This window comes from Drosophila montana, unplaced genomic scaffold (assembly GCF_035044405.1).
Source record: "Drosophila montana isolate Dmon_TW-CO22-7 unplaced genomic scaffold, ASM3504440v1 contig_3218_1, whole genome shotgun sequence".
NCBI classification, from domain to species: Eukaryota; Metazoa; Arthropoda; class Insecta; order Diptera; family Drosophilidae; genus Drosophila; species Drosophila montana.
The window spans coordinates 3,223,390-3,242,970 of record NW_026998098.1 but is presented as its reverse complement, the minus strand read 5'-3'; the positions used below and the strand labels follow the sequence as shown (position 1 = coordinate 3,242,970).

The 19,581-nt window shown below is 39.5% G+C and overlaps 3 protein-coding genes across 6 annotated transcripts; 1 reads left to right on the top strand and 2 right to left on the bottom strand.

The window, feature by feature from the left end:
* Positions 1-3: 3 nt before the first annotated feature.
* Positions 4-2,004, bottom strand: Faa (fumarylacetoacetase). The gene is made up of 5 exons (XM_064689541.1): positions 1,801-2,004; positions 1,317-1,400; positions 1,117-1,250; positions 456-1,057; positions 4-394 (listed from the first exon to the last, which is right to left on the bottom strand). The coding sequence occupies exons 1-5, from the start codon at positions 1,885-1,887 to the stop codon at positions 33-35; spliced, it is 1,269 nt and encodes a 422-aa protein (XP_064545611.1). The 5' UTR covers positions 1,888-2,004; the 3' UTR covers positions 4-32.
* A 1,281-nt stretch (positions 2,005-3,285) lies between these two features.
* Positions 3,286-17,559, bottom strand: Gad1 (glutamate decarboxylase). 3 transcript variants are annotated; one of them, XM_064689607.1, is made up of 9 exons: positions 17,366-17,559; positions 17,085-17,138; positions 16,353-16,421; positions 12,339-12,575; positions 9,640-10,208; positions 9,510-9,577; positions 4,965-5,043; positions 4,013-4,357; positions 3,286-3,949 (listed from the first exon to the last, which is right to left on the bottom strand). In XM_064689607.1, exons 3-9 carry the CDS (start codon positions 16,411-16,413, stop codon positions 3,776-3,778), a joined length of 1,533 nt encoding a protein of 510 aa, XP_064545677.1. In that variant the 5' UTR covers positions 16,414-16,421; positions 17,085-17,138; positions 17,366-17,559; the 3' UTR covers positions 3,286-3,775. The 3 variants fall into 3 exon arrangements, with proteins under 3 accessions (XP_064545677.1, XP_064545676.1, XP_064545675.1); XM_064689606.1 differs by having other exon boundaries at positions 17,085-17,135; XM_064689605.1 differs by lacking the exon at positions 17,085-17,138 and having other exon boundaries at positions 17,366-17,558.
* On the top strand, positions 7,246-9,258 carry LOC135433488 (fibrinogen-like protein 1). Of its 2 annotated transcripts, none has more exons than XM_064689593.1 (4): positions 7,246-7,402; positions 7,463-8,370; positions 8,607-8,724; positions 9,042-9,258. In XM_064689593.1, the coding sequence occupies exons 1-3, from the start codon at positions 7,322-7,324 to the stop codon at positions 8,722-8,724; spliced, it is 1,107 nt and encodes a 368-aa protein (XP_064545663.1). In that variant the 5' UTR covers positions 7,246-7,321; the 3' UTR covers positions 9,042-9,258. The 2 variants fall into 2 exon arrangements, with proteins under 2 accessions (XP_064545663.1, XP_064545662.1); XM_064689592.1 differs by having other exon boundaries at positions 9,036-9,258.
* Positions 17,560-19,581: the final 2,022 nt, after the last annotated feature.

Here is a 19,581-nt window from a genome sequence, read left to right as displayed (position 1 = left end):
TAGTTATATTTCCAGGATGAATGCTTTATTGATTAATATATACACATTTTTATTGTGACCGGGTGAGCCGGCAGCACTTGACCCGCGCAACTGCCGAAACCTATGCGCAGGCCATTCTTCTCGCAGTGTCCACGAATGATGACCTCATCGTAGTCCTGCAGAAATTTGCGCGTTTTGCCGCCCTGCAGCTCCACCGTTTTTGTGCCACGCCAGCACAGCTCCAAAAGCGAGCCATACGAATCGGGCGTTTCGCCACTAATCGTACCCGAAGCCATTAAATCACCAGGTCGCAAATTGCAGCCAGTGATCGAGTGATGGGCAATCTGCTGCAGGGGTGTCCAATACAAATGCTTAAAGTTGGACTTACTTATGATCGTCTCGTTATCATTGGCAGCTGGAAAACATATATCGTTGCTTAACTGGAAATGTTGGCTTAAGCTGGGTTTGATGCTTACGTTTTAGGGAAACTTCCAGGTTAATGTCAAAATTAAAGGGCAAAGTTTGTCTTAAATATGGCAGTACTTCCGGTTCCTGTGGAAAGTTGTCGAGCAAAAATGGCTTCAACGCTGCCGTCGTTACCACCCATGGGGATATGGAAGTGCCCATATTCTTGGCTGTAAACGGGCCCAGCGGCACATACTCCCATTTCTGTATATCGCGAGCGCTCCAGTCGTTCATAAGTGTAAATCCAAACACATTCTGCCAAGCATCGTCCACCTTGATGGATTCGCCCAACTGATTGCCAGGGCCGCCAATAAAGAATGCCATTTCCAGCTCAAAATCCAAGAGCTTGCAGGCACCAAATACCGGTTTATCGGCGCCTTCTGGCAATGTCTGTCCCAAAGGCCGGCGTATGGGCGTGCCAGAGACGACAACTGAGCTGGCGCGTCCATGGTATCCGACTGGCAAATGGCGCCAGTTGGGCATTAGAGCATTGTCTGCGCCACGAAACATGATACCCACATTGGTGGCGTGATGAATGGAGGAGTAAAAGTCCGTGTAATCTCCAATTTGCGCTGGTAGATGTAGTAGTATATCCGACTGGGGCACCAGAGCTCTATAAGAGAATGACTTTATTAGCACATGGAATCTTTGCGAGTCTTCTGGTCAACTAACAGAAGTCTTAAGTCCACATTCTGCTCCAATTCAGAACCTCTGAGTAGCAGTTTTTGGGTTTGAGTCCTCACTGCAGCCCACGCTTCGTGTCCCAAGCTCATCAGCAAGTTCAATGTCTCTGCCTGCAGAGCAGCCTATAAAAAGTGTTAAAGCAGCGCAAAGTTCAAGAAGCAGTTCGGGAAGCAGTGCATTATACTTACTTGAAGCGGGGGTGCAAACAAATGCGACACAGCTTTTAGATCCAACACATGTTCTCCAATTGCTACGCACAGGCGATGAACGGGCTGCAAAGCGACAAATACGATACAAAGAAATTATACGATATTCAAAGATAAGCTGCGGCTGGCACAGGTGTTATACATTCTGAGCTGTAGCTATTATGACTATGGAAATCGTGGATTGTTTTTGTAAACAAACTAGTTTGATATATGATTTATGCAAATGATATGCACCAATGCGGTCTTTGTTCTAGAGAAATATACCAAAAACATGTGAGGCTCCGCCGAATGTCACATGGAATATGAAAAACACTAAGCAGCTTATATGTCCAAAATTTTTTTTTTAGAAAAACGTTTAAACAGTGGAAATCTCTGTATGTTTTAGAAAATGGAAACTTGCAAGCAAGAAAACATCCTATACTTTATATGTAGCATTCTGTTTATCAGCTTCCGTAGCGTTACTTACATTCGATTTGGTTGAGAAGACAGCATATGGTAAATTTTCCAAAGGAAAATCGCTGCCTGCTGGCACTGGAACAAAGCTAACTGACATTTTATCCAAATTCTCACTATTGTGAATTTTATTACTGAAGAATTTACAACTTTTGAGTAGTTGTGTGCTAAGTAAACTGATTAGAATGACAGCAGCAAGTGGAACTGTGCGTAGCGCCAGAGCGACGATTACAACTGAGCGCCAGCTCGCAACAGATCGTCTTTATATATCGTTTGTACACAACCTATTTAGCCGCTCTTAAGCCGGTTCGACCGGTTATGGCGTGCTCTTAACAAAACAAGCCCCCACAATTCATAATCAACTGCAGAGAACCCATTAAAAACTCTCGTTTTTGCTCTTTGGTTACTTTTATTTATAATTTACTCGTATATTTATATGTTATATATATATTTAGATGCTGGAATAATAGTTTTTATTGGAATTCTCAAATATACACGACAACAAATGATTTGACTTTTGATTTTTTCCTTTAATTTTTCATTTATCCAATATACACATAGAATGTATATAGTTTGTTTTGAATTGAACTTAGTTAACAGCACATTAAAATACATAAATGTATATTTATATATGTTTGTGAAAGTATTAATATTGATAGGAATTTATTGTGTACAGCACGTCTTTTGATGTATTATTTAAGTGCGTTGCCCATGGGGTACTTCTATTACAATAGATCAAAAACCATATTAGAATAAAACTGAACTGAACTTAAGTTGTTTTTAGGTAGTTGTCTTATAATTTTCCAACATATTTTTTTTTTATTTATTTTGCTTAAATTTTGTTTATATAATTGCATTTAATTGACACCGAATATATCTCATATACATATATATATATCAGACGTTTATGACAATGAGCAGGTCTAAAAACTAAAATTCAACTAAATTATTCATTTGTACGTATTCATGTACATATGTATATAGCACAGTTCGATAATTGGACTAGTTTTGGCCCCAGATCCCATCAAGCTTCTGAAACATACTTTATGTAGGGCATAAAGCTGTCCTTAACGGATCGTAGAGCCTTCTTTATCACAACTGAAATAAATTGAGTTAATGAACTGCGTTTTTTAGTTGACCAACTTTTTGGACGAAATTTGTCCAGTTTAACAAGCACAGGTCTCTTTTGATATATGGTGTAAAGGTACATACAATTGCCTGAAGCATAAACTTTGCTATGGATCAACTTTAAATATACTTTTATATAGCAGCAACAGAATTGTTTATGTAATTCAAAAATTGCAAACAAGTTAACCGGAATTCCTCATATTTCTTTATATGTATTTCTTTTTTGATGATATGTTTGTATAGCATATCATTTTCCAACACTTAAGTTCTGTCTTTACCACTCACTAGCAATAGGCATTTATCAATCAGCAGCCTCAAAACATACATCGCAATCCAAAAGTATTTTTCATATTTTTTAGGTGTTCGAACATTGGTTTTCAAATTCATTTGGGGTTTTACTTTGTTTTCGTTTTGGTGGTGAGCGTGGCGGGTGGTTTTTTTTGTAGTTGTATTGAGTTATAAATATACATCTAGATATTTATAGAATATTACTATATATTTTTTTTTTGATATATGCTATGTGCAACAGTCGTAATAACCTTTTTGAAATACTTTAAAAGTGAAACAGAAATTTAACTTGACAACACTTTGATTATAAGTATGTGAGTACATATTTTATAAGTTTTCCAACACTGGCTCGACTCTTAGAATGGGATAACACAAATACGAAATCAAACGTAACATTCGGTAATATATTCAAACAAATTTACAGCAACATTTAACTTTGATTAGTTGGGAGTTATTCATTTTGCGTTCTTATGATATGCTTTTTACCTTAAAGATACTTCTTGGTTGTATGAACTACGCAACAGTATCTAGATTTATCTTTGGAGAAAATGATGATTTTCTGCTCGAATCGCTTACAAGTCATCGCCCAACCGGTGTATCTCGTCGAGCATAAAGTCCACATCCTGCTCGGTCACAGCAGCCGACGAGATGATCGAGCGGAAGAAGTTGGGTCGTCGATCGTCTGGCTGATAGCCCACCATAAGTGTGCCCTTCTGCATCATGCGATTCTTGATAATTGGACAGATCTGTAAAAGTGTCAAATAGAGATTGTCTGACTCAGAAGAAGTAGAAAGAGTTTGTTTGCTTACCTTGCCCAGTTCCACTTCCTTCTTAGCGTCATGTGGCACGCCCCTCAAACGCTTGGGCACATACCAGAACGAGACATTAACGCATTCCGGCTCCAAGATCAAATGGAATCGATCGGATTGGGCGCGTATGCGCTTTAACTGATACTGAACCAATTCCATCAAGCGATCCTGCTGCTGCTCAAAGCCCTCGGTGCCCTTGGCGCGCCACTGCAGCCATAGCTTGAAGATGTCATTGTGGCGTCCACACTGGATGACCTTATCGCCAGTGTCGTAGCTAATGTCGTAATGTTTGTCGGTCATAAACAGATACTCGGCAGACATTTGGTTGCAGCTGATGAGCAGGCCCTGCATATGGAAGAAGATTTTTGCTATCAATATAAATGGAAGAATTTTCTGTTTTTTGCTCATAAGTCAAGTTGAAATTTTAATTAAAATTCCGGCTGCCAAAAGGCGCAACTGTGACCGATGGCAACATATTGCACAGAATATTAAAAAAAGAAAGAAAGGCCAATCGAGGGGTGGCTCTTACTGGGCGCATTTGCCGAGCCAAACAGCAGCAACAGCAGCAACAGGGTTGTCAAACATTTGCTCACTCATTGTAGTTTCGGGCTGCGACAACCCCTGTGTTGGGCCTGACTGTCTGACTGTCTGTCCGACTGTCGGCCCGTTGTTTGGCATGAAAAATAACAAGGAATTGTTCGCAACACAATTGGAATTCTTTAGACAAACAACAAACATTGTGATATGCACAAGAATGCATGGGGAAGTTAGACTCAAAACGATGGAAGAGCAGGTTTCAAATGAGAATAGCTCAACAAACAGTTTGGGAAAGGGTAAATTCAACAGTCAATGTGTTTAAATATATTTATAAATCGATTACTTTGCTTAGCTTAAAGCAAATTTGAATTAAATTAAAAACAAAAGATATTTATCTAGAATTAATGCTACTTACATCTTCCTTGAAATGAATAGTCGAGCACTGGAGCAGTGCTCCCATCAGCTTGTGTGGATTCCAGGTAACAGAATCGGCGCTGCAAAAGTCAAATCATAACGTGCAACAATATATTAAATGACATTCAATTACAAATTACAAACAATTAACACTAAGCTGCCGCGCTATGTGGTCTGTGTATGCGAGTAACCAACCCCTCATTGACAGTCGCACCCCCCGCAAGGACAACGACAAGGACAAGAGCTATACGGGCAAGTGCCATAAATTGTGGCAATTTCAAGCCGCAGAGCTTTAATTGAATTCAAAGCGAGCGCAACCCCAAAGCCTGAGGGGTCGACTGTCGCCGCTAAACATCCCCCTGGGGAAGCTATTTACAGTTCAGGCACGCTGCTCGTGTGGGTGTCTATAAACATGATGCTTATGGAGTGGCAGGGAGTAGGCTTCAGGTTGAGTGGCGGCATGTGGCGCATGCCACAAATTTTATCAGTCCTTGTGCTTGTGCAACTCGAAGAGTACGAAAACTTTGCAATTGTTTTAGGCATTTCCACAAGCTCAGCAGAATTAAGAGCCATCTCCTAGCGGCTAGGACCGATGCTATTAATCAACTCGGGCTTAGCTGTCAGCTGCACGCGCATTTAATGATTAATTTATAGAGCGATTGTGAGCCGTTCAATTAGGGCCCACAATTTGCATGCCAAGATCTGGTGGCAGAAGGCATGAATGGCCACTTGATGGATGGGGGCCATCAATTTGAAAGTGTTTATGGGACACTCCCTTGACCGCAAGCTGTCAATACGACAGCTGCAGTGGCGACATTTGCCTAAGCTGTGCGGGATTTTCGTTTATGGGTGCCGGGGGGAAGCGGTTGGTGTCGCAAAGTGCACTTAGGTACTCCGATTTTAACTTTAAAATTAAAAATTCCCTGCAAAACAATCTAGAGAAGCAGCCGCCTGCGGCCCATTGTTTGGCGTAATTGTTGTGTAAGTAATGCCCACCACCCATCCACCCATCCGGGCATCCGCCCATCCTCCATCCATCAAGGGCAGGCGGAAGGGTGGCCGAATGAGTGCTGCAAGGGCGCGGGTTGTATATCCACTTTGTTCATTTGTTTGTCTTTTACGTAGACGAAAGTGCACTCGGCTTTGGGCCTTGTAATCCCTTTAAGCTCTGAACACCTGATGGAGGCACTAAATGACAAATTGAGATTTTTGCCACATGTCGCTGAGGGCTTGCGCCATCGCGGGTGTGAGTACTTTGAGCGTTTTGAGCGATGCGGGCCATTTGGGAGCATTTAGATTTAAATTTGCACAACAAGAGATTTTCAATTTTTGTTTTGACTGCCTGAATATGAGGGCAAAAGAATAAGGCCGAACAAAGGGCCAGCCCAGAAGATGAATGAGAAGATTTATTGTATGGGACATGAAGACCTGAAGTCATGATGCCTACCAGGCTCATGGAATTTAAAACTAATTTTCAACAGCTTTATAAAAATTGATTGCATGTAGAATTTGTACTTTTTATAATAAATCGTCAGCATTGGGCAATATATATTATATACATCTAGTTCATGTAGTTATATATTGCGTGTTAAGATACCTCCATACATTCCCCTTAAATTGAGAGCAGGATCATATACAAATAGCATTGTGAAATTAACTAATGCAGAGTTTGGTCAAGATATCTTGAAAACAAAAAGTTCTTTTGACTAGAACTTTATTATCGAACGATGTTAGTAAGATTTTGCTTATAAATGTTGAGTTTGGGCAATATAACTGATAGAAAAGATTGCATAGAAACAGACAAGTGGACATGGCTGTATAAACTCGGCAGTAAATGCTGATAAAGAATATATATGTATATACTTTATGGGATCGGAATGTCTCCAATGCGTGGCATATTTCATTGATAAAATAATGATAAACTCTACATGGGTGTAAAAAACCTATACATATATATACTATATTTAACTCGAAGCTGAATATGGAGTATCTCCAAGTCGGGCGCTTCTCAATTGATACACTTTTCCCTGTGTTCATTTTATTTATAAGATTTTCAATAAGTTCTGGATACAATATATATATTCCATTTATATAGAAATTAAAAAAACACTACAAGAGATTAAGGCTGATAAGCTTTGAACCCAGAAAATAGCCATAATATAGAAATTTGCTCAAAGACGAAGGCAATTGTGGAATAGCTGATAAAATGAATGCGTTGATTATATATTTGTGCATATTATAATATTTTCTGAAATTTTATGCCATAGGTTTTTGTATTCAGACTCTGCTCAGTTTGATTTAGTCGGGAATGAATTTAGCTGTGCGAAGTTGAGTGACATTTCAGATCTATTATTCAAAATGCAAATCTACCTCAGAGTGTTTGGCATAATTTTTATTTTCTTATTCAATAAAGTGAACTTTATAACAATGGAAGATTCGGTTAGTTTCTGTGCTTCAAAACAGTCAATCTTTATAATCTAATGGATTTCTATTTATTAGAACTGCACTGTTTCCAGAAATTTGGATAGCCAATGCGGTGGCTACTGCTACAAGATTGTTAAGGTTCTGCTTGAACATGCCTCTTCCGTATATATGAAAGAGAAAAAGTATACAGAATTGGAAGCTAAACTTCATGAACAAGAACAAGTTATCAAACATATGGAGACACAGGAACTTATTATGCAGGCAAATCTTACTTTCCATAGAGAAACTATTAAAAGTAAAGATATACAATTGGCGCTTCAACTTGAGCTGATAAACTCATATAAAAGAAATAATTTAACGGATATAGCTGAAAAAGATTTGGAACTACTTAAATTGAAAGCTTTAAACAATGACAAGGACCTTCAACTGAACAATCAGAATAAACAACTCACATCGAAGATCTCCGCTAACGAAGATCAACCCATCTCTGACAGATGCCTAGGTAAATCGACTGGAGTGTACACGATAAAAGTTTCCGAAATGAAGACATTGTCCGTAGTCTGTGACTCAGACTTGGCCGGTGCCGGATGGATTGTGGTACTACGCCGGATTAATGGTCAAGTGACATTTAACCGAAACTGGGAAGAGTATAAGGCAGGTTTTGGAAATCAGCACGGAGAGTTCTTTATAGGCTTAGAGAACCTCCATCTACTGACGCAATCGCAACCTCACGATTTATATATACGCCTTACGGATTTTAAAAATGAAGCTCGGTTCGCCCGTTACAGTAATTTTCTCATTGGAAACGAAACAGAATCCTATGAGCTAAAAAGGCTTGGAGAATATTCAGGAAATGCTGTTGACGCCTTCAGATATCATGAACACATGAAATTTTCAACGCCAGATCGAGATAATGATTTGAAAGTCGGAAATTGCGCCAAAGATCACAACTCCGGATGGTGGTTTCATAAGTTTTATAGCTGGTAAAAAAAATAAAATTTTTATAAATATGCATAAGCCGGTTTGAGGTCAGATTAAAAAAAAAAAAACAATATTTTTGCCGACATGTTGTTGAAGTACATTGGATTTGAACTTAACAATCGCGTTTTTAAAAAATAAAATGAAAAATCGTTACCTCAAAGCGTATAAGCGGAAATTCGACAATAGCATACATTTGATTAATATTTTAAACCTATTAATGTCTTATATTGACCTTAAGCAATCTAAATGGGGAATATCGAAACGATGACACTGGTAATAATGGAGTTGATTGGAAAACATGGCAAGGAAGATCGCTGAAATTTGTACAAATGATGATTAGACCAACTTCTCATTAGGTAAAAATATTACATTTTTGTTAAGTGATATTCATGGCTACTCTCTCCCATGCGGAGATCAAGTTCAAAACTATATCCATTTTATTTCTGCGGGCATTACAAAATTTAAAGTTGACCACAATATCATCTCACCACAATCGGTCTTAAATTAACACATTACATCATGATATCTTGACTCTAACACAAGAACAAAAACCAAAATTCATCAAAAATACAACTGGGACGAAAAAAGTTGAGATATATTTGCCATTCTGCAAGATTCCATAAGATTATTTAATCTTTGGCATAATTAAGCTATCTGTTCTATCTAGTTATAGTTTGCTACCAACCTCGGATGATAAAACTGAACCGCACTGGATAACTAAGGAATACATAAGGAAATATATGGCTGGAACTTTTTGAACATATATAAATATGAACTGAATTTTTGATATGAAATCTACCATTTAAAACTTTTTCAATATTTTAACGTACACAATTTGTATATTTTGCTTAACGTAACTTTTCTTAAAAAATAAATTTTATTTGCATTTACTTTCAGTATTTCGATTTTATCTATAAAACGTCTTTGAGATTTCACACATGTATATATAGAGTGCAGAGCTGAGCCCTATCTATGCATACATTTTTCTTACTCCTTTAATATATATGTTTAATGGGCACAGAACCCTTTGAAATTGATTAAAAATCAATTTATAAAAGTGAATATATGAATTATTTTCTATCTTTGATAATACCATATGTGATTAGACTAGATATTGATTCATTATATAAGTTGTACTTACCGTTCAACTCCTGTGAATCTGGGATGGCGATGCTTACGCGACATCAGCAATCCACCGCCCCAAGCAGCCTGTTGGAGCACGAACAGAGAACTCCATTAAATATTCAAGCTAAAGCCCAATTGCTACTCACATCGATGTGCATCCAGCAATTGTATTTCTGACAGATATCCGCAACAGTATTCAGATCATCAAAGGCCCCGAGCACAGTTGTGCCGGCCGTGGCATTAACAAAGAACGGAATATCGCCCTTGGCCTTGCGCTCGAGTATTAAACGCTCCAACTCGGAGGTTATCATTTTGCCATGCTCATCGGATGGCACCATGACGCAGTTATCGGTGCCCAGACCGCAAACAGAAGCGCATGATTTGATCGAGTAATGGCACTGATCCGATGTGAACATGACCAAATTGCCGGGCAAGCCAGCCGAGCCGTGCTCCTTGTAGTTGGGGAACATCTTGTGGCGAGCGGCCAAGAAGGCATACAGATTCGAAATGGAGCCGCCGGGCGCCAAGATCGAATCACCGCCCGACCAGCCAATGATCTCACGCATCTTGGTTAGCACCACGGTCTCCATGAGTATAAAAACCGGAGCTATCTCGTATGTGAACATGTTGGTATTGGCAGTGGCGGTCAACCATTCGCCAGCCATGGAGATCAGATCCAAGCCGTTCGACAGCTGATTGAAGAAGTGCGGATGGCCTGTGGAGCAGAAGTTTGAGTTCCTGGTTTAATGTAGCTGAAAATGCCTTCCGCAATTTCGACATGGCTGTCTGTCAACTGGAGCCGGTTAAGCTGACAGCAGATGTGCCTGGCAGCTGTGTTGCCGTCTCCTGTGCCACACTTTTTTGTTTTATTAAAAATATTTCAGCTGAAACAAAGCAACAATTCGCCCACCCCAACCAAGCACGGCTGACTGGCGTTCAATACAAGGCCGGATGTGCATACGTTCAAGGGCAGACGAACCGACAAACTTTATTTGAAGCTCTATTCGGGGTCAGAAAAATCAATAGGGCCGAGTTCTTAAAGCGCTCGGCTTGCCCATTGTCAGCCCACCAATCTTGATCTGTCTTAAACTGCTCATTTATTGCAGCTAATTGCGACTTGCTGCGACTGCTCGGGAAATCCCACGAAAAATCACAAAATGCTTTCACTACAAACAGCGGGGTACAACGGCATCAGGAAGCTGTCGAAAGCCCCTCGCCAATGTGTCCTGGCCAGCGAACCCTTCGCTGCTGCTCTGGGCGTCTGTCAGTTCACATCTTGAGTGCCATAAGTCGTGTGATTAAAATCCCATTCGCCACAAGGCTAAATCCACCCACACACCCCCACACACCCCCACACACTCCCACTCAGACACACACACAGCTAGTGTATAAAAGCGTCGGCATTCAAACATTTCAATTTGCGCATGTGGCCGCAGTTGTTGCCACGACTCAGGACTTTCGCGTCACAGGACCTGAGTCACCCTCGCCTTCGACCTAGACACGAGCCAAGACTGCCAGGCCGAGCGTCAGGCAGTCAGTCATTCATTCGCATCAAAGGATCAGGAATGCAGCGAGTCAGAAAATAACAACGGATTTTGATTAAAGCTTCCCTTTTTATAGAGTCGTCCAGGAGCGAACGACAGACAGAAAGCCTCCTGGCACTCGCCCGGCCATATCATGTTTCCCCAATGGCAGGGTGCGCATTATGTGAGATTATGGATCATAAATGGGATTTTTATCATGCCAGTTTACGCAAAAATGTGCTTGTGCTACGAAAAAGAAAATTCCGCCAATGGGAAATGCGAAAATATGTGAAAACTGTTTTTTGCAATGAAGTTGTGAAAGTAAATCTGAGAAAAGACATGCTAATAGTTGTAGACAAAGTCATTTACAATGAGTTTTGAATTCAGAAACCTCGGTTCAGGTGTTTTGCACATTCATTTACGATTACCCTAACTTTTCCATAACACACATTTCTTCCCTTATAGCACATTCTGTGCTTAATTGTATTCATCAAGCAGTCAAATATAATCAGATCCTTGTTTATTCAGCTACTCGCTGATTGTATCGCCATGCCAGGCGCGTCTTCGACCAGTTTTAATTCAATTTTCAGGCAAGCAAAAGCCAAAAGAAAAAAACCTGTGCTGTATTCCAGCTCTTGCTACAAGCCAACATAATTTCCTGCATTCACAAAGTGGGCGGCGGGAGACGGAAGCTCACGCAGTTTCCTAGACAAGGCCACAGCTTCCGGGGTTGGGTGATGCTTATTATCGATACTCCAAACAGAATTGCGGTCACGTGCGCGCTCCTGGCAATGTCCTGGCCGCCCCTTGCATTAATTTTCAATGAAATCAGGCGCATATTCACGTTCAATAAAGAAAAACCAACAAAAAGCGAAACGTGCGAATGACTTTTGGCTGCTAAAGCCGCAGTCAGAACCCTTTGGCTGATTTATGATTGATGGCAAGTCAGATTTGGAGATTTAAGTCCACATCGGGTTGGCTCGGGCGAGTCGAGAGGAGTGTTTTTGAAAGGTGTTGTTGTTATTATTGCTGGGACGAGCACAGCTCAATGGGCCATAAAATGGTATTGTCTGTTGCGATGTCCTCGAAGCTAATGTGCTTATCTACAAGGCTGCACACTTTGTGCCCTAATGCGACCGCAAGTTCCTCGGGCACGCGCCCAGAAAAGTATGTTTCATCCTAACAAGCATATGCTTTGTGTTTGCGGCCTATGCAAATTTATGCAGAGACAAATTTGATTAACACCGTCTGGCTGACTGTGCAAACATATGATAAGCTACCCCTGGGAAAGGACAATCCCACCCAAACCGCGCCGCACTTACCCGTCTTCACTTGATACTTGAGCGTTGTGGCGCAGTCCTCGATCAGCTGCTGGAGCGGCAGCGCCCGATCCGGCACATCCAGGTCGAGCAGACGCTTCATATCCTCCGGATGATGGAAATCCAGCACCTTCTCATTTCGATCGTTCGTTGCCTTCACAAAGTCCAACAGCACATCGATAACCTTCAGCAGAAATTCACGTGTCTCAGCTCCAGCAGTGACTGTCGTGGGCATCAGATCTGGATAAGGAAAGGCACAAAAAGTGAGGATTATAGCTCTCCCTCTTACTCTCTCTCTTAAACTCTATCTCTTATCGTTGGACATAAAAATGGTAGCGCGTGCGCTGCTGCTGACAGTCTAAATGACTTTTTGCCTTATCTAGCCACAGTACCTTGTTATGATATATGATTATTATTGTGATGATGATTTGTGGGCGGGCTTTGTTTGGAATTGAAACGGGCTGAACCATAAAAAACAGATTTCATTTTGATGCCCTTTAAATGGGTTAGACCTTTCTAATATGTAATTCGCAAGCTTATGAACTTCATATTTAAGAATTATTTCAATGTTATAGAATATATTTTATGCGAAAAAAGCAATTGTTAGAAAATGTTCCTTTACACCGAATTTACCGAACGCATAAACAAGTATAAGTATGTAAATATTGCCCTGCTATGCGATTCTCATGAATTCAATCAGGTCTTTCAGGCTCTAAAGCTTTGAGTGTTTAGGGTTATATTTAAAATTGTTGTTGGCTATTAAATCAATGGACACTCTGCACTCAATTTCACTTTTTCAATAATTTGTATATGTTAAATTATTTGTTTTGAAACTATTATTAAATGAAAATATAGGTGTATATGAATTGATTTGCTTACATTTATATAAAAACCAAATGTATGTATGTGTATTTAAATGCATGAGCTTGCATGTATGTATGTGTTCAAATATGTGTGTATATTGAGCTGAGCTAAGATGAAAATTAACAAAAAGCGTATTCATAAATATATGTAACTCTACTACACAACTCTAACTAATACAAGTAAGACTTAGCAGTCAATCTGCGTTTTTAAGCTAATAAATATTATCTCTGCTTTTATTTTCTTTCAGTGATGTGTATAAAAGCTCTTCTTCCGCCTACTAATAGATGACGATAAAATATTCGTGAGTGTGAATTTACAGGTGAGTACGTAATTACAAATATATATTTATCTCTATATATAAAACTGTTTGTCCTGACTAACTGACTAATTGGTTACTGAGTTACCTAATGTGGGGAAGGTTCATGCTAAGATGGGGTTGTGGGAATTTCCACCCGCAAGTGTGAAAAAATCGCGAAAATAATTTCCAAGCCTTCTCGTCGGATAATATGATTCACAGATTTGTTGAACGGAGTTTTAAGTTTTGTCCGATTGGCTTCAAACTTATTTTGAAAGCCCTTCACAAGAACTTAATGAATACGTGTTTCATCGATTTCGAAACTTCCACCCGCAACTGTGGTAAATTGCCAGAAAACATTTTTATAAAAGTTTTTTGTTTACCAGCCGACCGGCTTCAAAATCGTTTTCAAAGATCTTTACAAAAATGTATCTAATACGATTTTTACTCTTTTTACAAAATCCATCCCTGTTTAATGAACCAAAGTTTTTTCTTCGGCTTCAAATTCTCAACGCAAGACTAACATTGGTGGAAACTGTTAATTCGAACTTTTGGTTCTTTATTTTATGGACTTTGCCACTATTTTGTTTTAACCATAAAAAACTTAAAACGTGGATAGATAGAACGAGTAGATTTCAATTGTGTTATGGGCGGAAAATGGGTAAAAAAATTGAATCTAAAATTTGAAGCCCAATTATTGCCGCGGGCAAGGCCAAGAAATACCCGCTTGTTATTACATGTACCCCAATATACATATATATTTAAAAATACACTAATATAATAATAATTGATTTTACACACCATTCCCTGTATTTCTTAATCTGGCCATGACTGACTGCCATAAACAAAACATTTCTCTCCTCCCTGTCCTCAAAATTGAATTGAAAATATTTGTTTTTTTCAAGATCTGTTTACCAAGCTTGCCATTTTCTTCTTTTATCTTGTACCCTACATAGTCGGGTCGGATCTGGTCAAAATAAAGTTCTTGTATGAAAAACTTTTTCGTTTTTCAACATATCCTAACCAACCTTAGCATATACGAGCTTTTTATGCTCCTCACGTTTGAAAAATGTAAGATATAAATATAACGTCAAGTTAAGTTAAGTTATGGGAAGAATTGTTTGATATATGAACTATTATTAAGAAAACTTTTTTTAACGTTCCTAAATCAATAATCTTTTACATATTTATATGTGTATGAATAATTAAGTTTGGGTATATACTACGGCAGTTTGATTGAGTAGAAGCAGGGTATTTCCTAGTTGGGCATCCATGTCTAAAGTATTAGTTAAACTTTATTGCTGGAAGTGTACCCAACGGCAAAACACTGGGCTTTAATGGTCCTCCGCCATATGGTGGCCCAAGCTAAGGTTTTTGGGGGTGGTGCATTTCCCGGACAAGGTTGGATCACAGCGTGTGGCTTTACTGGGTGTCCTCTGCTGCGGTTGCTGCTATTAATTGCCCGCCTTAATAATGAAATTAATGTTGGCCACTGAAATACGAATAAGAGGGGCTACGAGAAGAGAAGACAGCTTTCTCTCTCTTTCGCCACGCTTGAAATCAATTGGAAAGTTAACGTTGCGCATGATTGCCATTAAAAACGCATTTCGTGAAGCCTGGCAAGTTTCAATTCAAATGGGCAGCGGATAAGCCCCGCCAGGACACCAGACAAATTGTAGCAATTTCGAAATTCCTCAAGTTTACAGCAAAGTTAAATAAAATTTAATGTGTTGCGCTGTGTCGTGTGCGCTTAATGTCAGACACAGCCGTGGCCAGCGCTCCCAGCCTCAACCCCGACAACAGATCCTGATCCTTCACATACATATATATGTACGTGTGTACTTATATGCTCCATCCTGCTCTGACATGTAAGCGTGCGTAATATCCTGTGACTAAACGGTTTATGTTTGTTGTGCTTTCAATTTCGGGCACGCGTCTGGCAGCACCTTTTGCCATGTGTCCTTCTACTGGTCCTGCCTCCAGATTGGTGGTGGCTGCCTTTGACTTTGGGTCGCCCGCTCGTCTGTCTGTACGACTGTTTGTCTGTTTGTTTGCTGGCCAAAATCTGTTACAAGGCATTCGCCAGTTTCACGCTCCAGCGAAGTCAAACGACGCAGCAATTTATCAAGGCCTCCCGCTTGGGCTGTAACTGGCAGCGAGTGTCCTGGACAGTCCTATGTGTTTGTCGAGTGTGTGCGTGCTTGTGAGAGTACGGCCTTGTGGTTGTCCTCTACAGCGTTTTGTATGCGAGTGTCAGTTTAACACTCTCATTTATTATTTGCTCAGCAAATAGATTTGTGTGCAGTTATGTTGAGAAACTGTTTAGACAACTATTTAAGATGATTATAACTTATTATTACAAACTTGTACGAGTAATTTGTTTCGGTCCAAGCAAAATAGCGCAGCATCAATCCATTCATATATATTTATCAATAATCATATATAACACATTATATATATATTACATACATAGACGTTTTCTATGGGTTCCGAACCAAATTAAATATCGATTAGAAAAGTTATGAAAAGTTGAACTACTTCAGTCCAGTTAAAAAAGGAAACTATATAAATATCTTTTTCACTTATATATTTATATTCTTAAAATTATATTTTGATATTTAGTTATTATATTTCACACTGCGCCTCCCTATTCGTGTGAAGACGTTCAAAGGGAATTATATGATAACATATATTAACTAAGTTAAATTAAAATGCCTCAACCGTTTATGTTTGAAGACTTATACATGTCTATAGATATATAGATATAAATCTTCTAACTATAAACGCTTGGGGTATTTTAATTTTATTTAAAAAACTACTTCTTAGTACTAAGGATATATTTCTCTATTTGTACTCACCATATGCCGTTAGTTTACCCGTCCTTTCGGAGAGTTTATACCCGTTCGGATTGAGTGACATTTTCTCCTCTGTAACATAACAAAAAGGAAATAATTATTAGAACTAAATCTAGTATTGGTGGCGCCTTGAAGTAGGCAATGGTTCAATGAGCAAATGTTATGCAATTATATAAATTGAAGGGGGAAATATGCAAGGAAAGATGCATATGCGAATAGCAATTGCGAGCGAGGTGTTACACAATGTCCGAAAATTACATAACCAACACCACGAAAGACAGCGTGAAAATGCAATGGTCGAGTAAATAAACAGAAAAGAAAATGGAATGGAATAGAGGTTGGGGAAACTTTCAGCTGGGCACAAGGACAACTGAAGGACAAAATCGGTTAGTGAGTGTGGGTGGCACAGGCTTATATATAAAGCAAGCAATGTACACAGATTTCATATGCTAAAACAGGAGACTGGGGCAGCAGATTTGATATACATAAAGCTGAGCAACATCTGCAATTGCGCAGTGAGTGTTAAGTTTATTTCCCGTGTATGTATGTATTGGTATTTATATACTCCCAATATACAGGATACAGACAATGCGACAGCTGCATTAAGTATAGAAAACCTTAAACCTGGACTTAACTTATATAACAGACACTCGGATAAAGGGTGGTATTCATACTATGTTGAGTGTGTTTACAAAATAGGTAGACACTGTTTATGTGTTATATAGGATATCTTACCGATTATCCTGCGGATATCGTCGATGTATTGCTTTAGATAATTCACTTTGGCTGCTTTGTTGACAATTACGTGTGAATAGCGAAAATGTGCGATAATAACAACAAGAATAACAACAAACAACAAATGGCGTTTGCGATCGAGCGAGTGCGAAATGAGCGTTAGATTAAGTTAGTTAATTGACTAGTTAATATAGATTGTGGTTCAGTTATCTCATAGATGACCTGGAATGCGATAGATTTGGTGGCATGTGCAACTACTGAATGTAACAGCTACAACTTACAAATCTCGTTTATACAACACGCGCGCAAACTGTTAACTGCAAAGTGCAAACTGCAAACTGTATTCTCTTAACTGAACTGAACCGAACGGGACGGAGCCACTTGACTAACTGTAACGATATAGTTTCGATAACTGACAAATTTGTGGATGCTTGCAAAAAGCAGCTACACTCGCTGACGATCTGCGGAGCTATGAGCAGCAGCATCCGTTTCGGTTGCCTACGAAGCTTGCGATGTTACGCACAAAATGGCTGCCCACCTACACACCTAAACTCACACACACACACACACCCACACAGCCACACACACACACCAGCACACATCTATATACAAAATTGAGCTGTGTGTTGCATAACCTTCACAACAGCAAAGACATTCCCAGCAGCTATGTATGGGCATGTCGTATATATGCAGATTTGTAAGCGTGTTTGGGCGCCAAAGTGCGCAGGCAAACGATGTCGATGACGTCACAAGATATTTTTTTGGCAACCATCTTGGCACTCTGTGCTGCATGTATGTGGGCGGAGCTACATTTATGGGCGGCAGCGTATCCACGCATCCAACAGATACATACCCAACGCAGGAGTCGCCATTGCGCAGGCCTGGCGAGGCGATTTCGCCCCCACTCCCAGCTTTACCAGCATTACCAGCATGTATGTGTGTGTGTGCTTTTTTAACAATTTAAGTGCCAGGCGTTGCTGTTGTTGTTTGAGATATATATATTTTTTTGTCAAGGCACTTTGTCTGTTTTTGCTATGTGATGTGGCAGAATGAAAAGCTAATTAACAAACTAATTTTCTAACTGTTTTTGACATTTACAATGGCAAAAGTTTTTTATTGCCATTTGGCTAAAAGAAAAACACAATTTGTGCAAATATGTAAAGCTAAGTTTTTCATGGAGTCACTTTACATAAAAATGAATACAAAAAAAACCAGCATGTGCTGCATATGTACACACATATATACATACATATGTGTGGGTCCTTTTGGCAATTTATGGATTTTTCAAGGCACGCAGAAATTTGGGTCACAGCAGAAAAGAAAAAAAACACACCAACACCTATACAGCTTTTGGATACATAGATACATTTTACAACATGGCCGACAATTGGCCCGGGCCCAACCCACGCAGTTCAATTGCATTACGTGCAACTGAATGATTTCCATAGCATACTTTTGAGTGGCACATGGCGTAACTTATGTAACACTGAACGATGCTTGCCACACTCTAGGCTTCCAGCTCAGCACAATGAAAAAAGGTAGTAGGAACGAAGGGAACGGCCTACACTTTTGACCAAGTTGCCAACACAAACAGCGGCCAAAACGTGTCTTTGTTAACTTAGTTTTCTTATCTGGAAACATGCAGGCGACATTTTTGGCATTGCATTTGCCCCACAAAACGTTGTTAAGCCTTTAAAAGCCCTGCTGTCTTATTTTGTCAGTATACTGTCATTATGACTTAAAGATATGTTTATCCCAGCTTGACATTTCAGGGACTTTTCGCTGCTGAGCCTTAATTAACCTAAGTTGCTTTGTGTGCCTTCATCAGTAAATGATCCAAGTGACTGTGAGGCACGAGAATCTTAGCTCGAATCTTACCCAAAGCCCATGTTAGCCAACTCCATTTATGAGTATAGTGCTAGGAATTTATCTTTCCTTAATACTATTGCCAATTATTCTCATTATTGCATTAAATTGCACAGTCACAGTTTAAACACTTTGAAACATTAAGAAATCTTAGCTGCGAGACGAGGCTATAGATATTTTATACAATATGAAACCTAGGTTGCCTTAGGCAACCTCATATCTAAAGCTTTTCTTCCTATAACTTATCTATCTATTGAAAAATAGTGTGACACCTGAGGTTATATTGATAACAAAAATAGAAGACATTACTCAACTTAACCCAAATCGAGAACACTCTTTTAAATTTTCTCCCATTTTTCCCGCGGAAAACCGCGCACTTATTTGATGTATGGCTTTGCTTATTATATTATATTCTTCGCCTAATAATTGTTATCTGCTGTAATAATTGACAGGCTGAGTGTTATCGGGCAAAAGCGCACTCGAAAGCCAAATGCTACCAATAATAATTAACTACTCCTGGTTGCGCTTATCTGTGATCAAAGGCAACAACAGAGCCAAAGTGTCAACTGAGCCAACATGTGTCAAAATTCGACACAGCCAGAACACTCTGGGCCCGAGCTCCATGATTTTA

Bases quoted from the DNA above. Each gene is read 5' to 3' on its own strand.
- LOC135433488 (XM_064689593.1), top strand. From the start codon at position 7,322: ATGCAAATCTACCTCAGAGTGTTTGGCATAATTTTTATTTTCTTATTC. The intron at 7,403-7,462 runs GTTAGTTTCTGT...TCTATTTATTAG, and splicing joins TTATAACAATGGAAGATTCG to AACTGCACTGTTTCCAGAAA. The intron at 8,371-8,606 runs GTAAAAAAAATA...ATTGACCTTAAG, and splicing joins TTTCATAAGTTTTATAGCTG to CAATCTAAATGGGGAATATC.
- Gad1 (XM_064689607.1), bottom strand. From the start codon at position 16,413: ATGTCACTCAATCCGAACGGGTATAAACTCTCCGAAAGGACGGGTAAA. The intron at 10,209-12,338 runs GTAAGTGCGGCG...TCTGCTCCACAG, and splicing joins CAAGTATCAAGTGAAGACGG to GCCATCCGCACTTCTTCAAT. The intron at 9,578-9,639 runs GTGAGTAGCAAT...GTGCTCCAACAG, and splicing joins ATTGCTGGATGCACATCGAT to GCTGCTTGGGGCGGTGGATT.
- Faa (XM_064689541.1), bottom strand. From the start codon at position 1,887: ATGTCAGTTAGCTTTGTTCCAGTGCCAGCAGGCAGCGATTTTCCTTTG. The intron at 1,401-1,800 runs GTAAGTAACGCT...GTCGCTTTGCAG, and splicing joins TCTTCTCAACCAAATCGAAT to CCCGTTCATCGCCTGTGCGT. The intron at 1,251-1,316 runs GTAAGTATAATG...CACTTTTTATAG, and splicing joins TGTTTGCACCCCCGCTTCAA to GCTGCTCTGCAGGCAGAGAC.